At 37.9% G+C, this 2,940-nt stretch overlaps 1 protein-coding gene across 1 annotated transcript; it reads left to right on the top strand.

Moving 5' to 3' along the window:
• The first annotated feature begins 1,317 nt into the window (after nucleotides 1-1,317).
• Nucleotides 1,318-2,580, top strand: LOC129282681 (muscarinic acetylcholine receptor M3-like). Its single transcript, XM_054918556.2, has one exon. It carries the CDS (start codon nucleotides 1,333-1,335, stop codon nucleotides 2,578-2,580), a length of 1,248 nt encoding a protein of 415 aa, XP_054774531.2. The 5' UTR covers nucleotides 1,318-1,332.
• Nucleotides 2,581-2,940: the final 360 nt, after the last annotated feature.

The following is a 2,940-nucleotide window of genomic DNA, read 5'->3' as shown; positions in this document are numbered from 1 at the left end:
CATGATAAATTTACTTCGTTCTAAAAGGCAAATGAAGAGTTTATTTCTAAGAAACGCTACATACCATTTTTATATGACATGAAATATAGATTTACGCACGACTTAGAGAACCAGTATACAACCGCTCGCTACTTTAATTTCTTAATCCCTTCCTCTTGAAAGAATAAGTAAAATTATACTTATTTTCTGATTAACATGATTTGCGCCTATCTATATACGAACAGTTCTTTGTAACGAACTGTTGTAAACCTATGGAAATCGAGATTTGATGTTTTCTGTATGTTTCTTGTTAAAAAAACACTGCTAAGCATATTTTGCAAGAGATGGAAAGGGCAAAAAGTGAAGACATTAATTCAAATTCATATGTGCAAACAAATTATGTTGTTGGGGGTGATTATGATGACGATACAATATCATACAGAGTGATGATGGTTTGGGGTACCATGTCTGCCCGTCTGTTAAAACCTTTAAAGGTACAGACTCCTCCAGAAATGCGATGTTTGGAATGTTTCGCGAATATGTAAATATCAAGGTGAACGCTTTTGAAAACTAAATTCATCATTTGGAGATAATTACCCCCAAAGGAGAAAAATCAATCAAAGCGCAGATTAAGACAGTAGTATAAGTCAATATTCTTACTAGTCTTTGAAAAAAAAATCTTTAACACATTTCCAGCTAGGGTGATGTTCGTTCTTCAGAAGATTTGTCATTCCGAAAGTTCGAATACTCAGAAGATACAACATGACTACAAGGTAACAGATGTAGATTTAACGCCTTTTGGAAGTCAACTCATCAATCATACCAATAGTATTTCGTCTCCCCAAATCCTGCCACCATTGTGCAAAAAAAAATGACCGGAAATTGTAGAATTATGATGTAAAAATAAATGACAAAATTCCATATAAAACCGGCTCGTTTTATAAAGAGATTTACCTCGTATTTCACGTTGCTCTGTGAAATTATTGGAGTGATTTATCAGGATTGGAGCTGGTCACGTTTTTATCATGAAAGTCTCACCTTCATCGTGATTCTATTCACGAGAGCACGTTGCACCTTCCCTTCTACAAACAAATTACTATACACATGACCAACCTATCTAGCAGATAGGAACTTCGCTCCGCGAACAGTTAATAGTAAGTGTTGGTGGGTGTATAACCTAATCGATCATTCTTGATTTGGGGAATAAGCTGAAGCAATTTATACTCGACGCAGTGAATCAAAAGACACGTTTAGAATAGGATGGGAAATCTTTGCGTGTCGCATCGTTCTGGTTATAAATCTCAGTGTTTCGAGAAAGGATACCTTTGAGTCATGTCTAGTTCTAACGAATCAATGGATTTGTATTTTAACGGGACTACGTCGGATAATTCCTTTTCTTTTCAGTTTACTTGGCAAAACTGCTTCTTCATTTCCCTTGCGTCTCTGATGTCACTCACCACAGTTCTTGCAAATGTCACCCTTATCATTCTTGTGTGCGTTGATATGAGATTACGTCGGAATAGCAACTACTACATCATCAGTCTTGCGTGTGCTGATCTTTTAGTCGGGATCTTTGTAATTCCAATGTTTAGTGTTTATACCATTCTTGGAAGATGGCCATTAGGCCCATTTGTTTGTGAGCTCTGGATCGTCGTTGACTTCACTTGTGTTTCCGCATCAGTCTTTACCATCTGCATGATCTCGCTAAACCGGTACTGGGCCATCACACAGCCTGTGAAGTACTTTCAAAGACAACGGAAACAGAGGGCGCTGCTGTTTGTCGGCTTCATCTGGACAATGGCTGTTCTGTCCTGGGTTCCTGCGGTGTTGGTACATAGATTCGTCGTAGGTAGCTTCGCAATAGGCTCTGCCTGCCTCTATTTACCAGGTTTTATTTACGTGTTGCTTTCGAATACCATCATCTACTTCATTCCCATGGGATCAATGGTATACCTTTACTTCAAGATGCTCTACGCTTTAAAGCAAAATCTGCTTAAGTTCCAAAGCTCTCAGGATCCACAAATTAGACCTTCCCAACCGTGCTACAAAAATATGCCATGTTGTTGCTTTCAGGAGACAGTCGTTCCTGAGTCCATCCCTGTAGGCGAAACAAATTTAACAATCTCAACAATTTCATTGAAAGTAACATCTAAATCAATTGAAGATGCCATCAAAATGAACGACCTTCACATTACGGAAGATGGAGAAACGTGTCGTCAAGTAACCAATGGAAACACTAAAGAGATATCACAATTTCAGAGCCCCCAGGAAGCACAATTAGCAGATTCTCATAGTAAGATTATCTCTCATTCAAGTGAATGCTTCAGAGCCAAGCGCGTCCACCTCCGGAATCTAGAGAAGCTTCGTCTTCATCAGCGGAGAGCTCGCACTCTTGGTATCATTGTTGTAGCATTTATCGGTTGCTGGATATCATTCGTGACACTCTTCCCCATCAATTCATACTGTAACTGTATCCCCCTTAGACTTTATGACATGTCTTATTGGCTGGCCTATCTAAACTCAACTCTAAACCCTTTCTTATACGGCTTCAACAAGGATTTCAGAAAAGCTTTCAAAAGACTGATGTTTTCTTCGAAGTAAACGCAAATGGGACTTCATGTAAGTTTTGATAGCAGCAGAAGTATGGAAGGTAATATTGATGAACAATTGGTGACTACCCATCAACAACAACAACAACAAAACTAAACAAAATACAGAGACATGAATTTGTAATATTTCAGTTGTGCGTTACGTCACGTACGAGCAGCCCCCATACTTGTATAAATCATGCAAATGCAAAGAAGAAAAATGTTGATAATAGGCCTTAATGCGAAGAAGGAAAAAGAATAATAACAAAAAGAAGAAGAAGAAAAAAAGGAGGAGAAGAAGAAGATGAAGAAAATATAGAGAAGAATAATTTTTACCTAAATATGGTTCATTGTGAAAAGTGAATATGTATTT

Source organism: Lytechinus pictus, chromosome 2 (assembly GCF_037042905.1).
Source record: "Lytechinus pictus isolate F3 Inbred chromosome 2, Lp3.0, whole genome shotgun sequence".
Lineage (NCBI taxonomy): Eukaryota > Metazoa > Echinodermata > Echinoidea > Temnopleuroida > Toxopneustidae > Lytechinus > Lytechinus pictus.
The sequence above is the reverse complement of the archived record's forward strand: the minus strand, read 5'-3'. Positions and strand labels throughout refer to the sequence as shown.

Coding starts and splice junctions, on each gene's coding strand:
- LOC129282681 (XM_054918556.2), top strand. CDS start 1,333: ATGGATTTGTATTTTAACGGGACTACGTCGGATAATTCCTTTTCTTTT.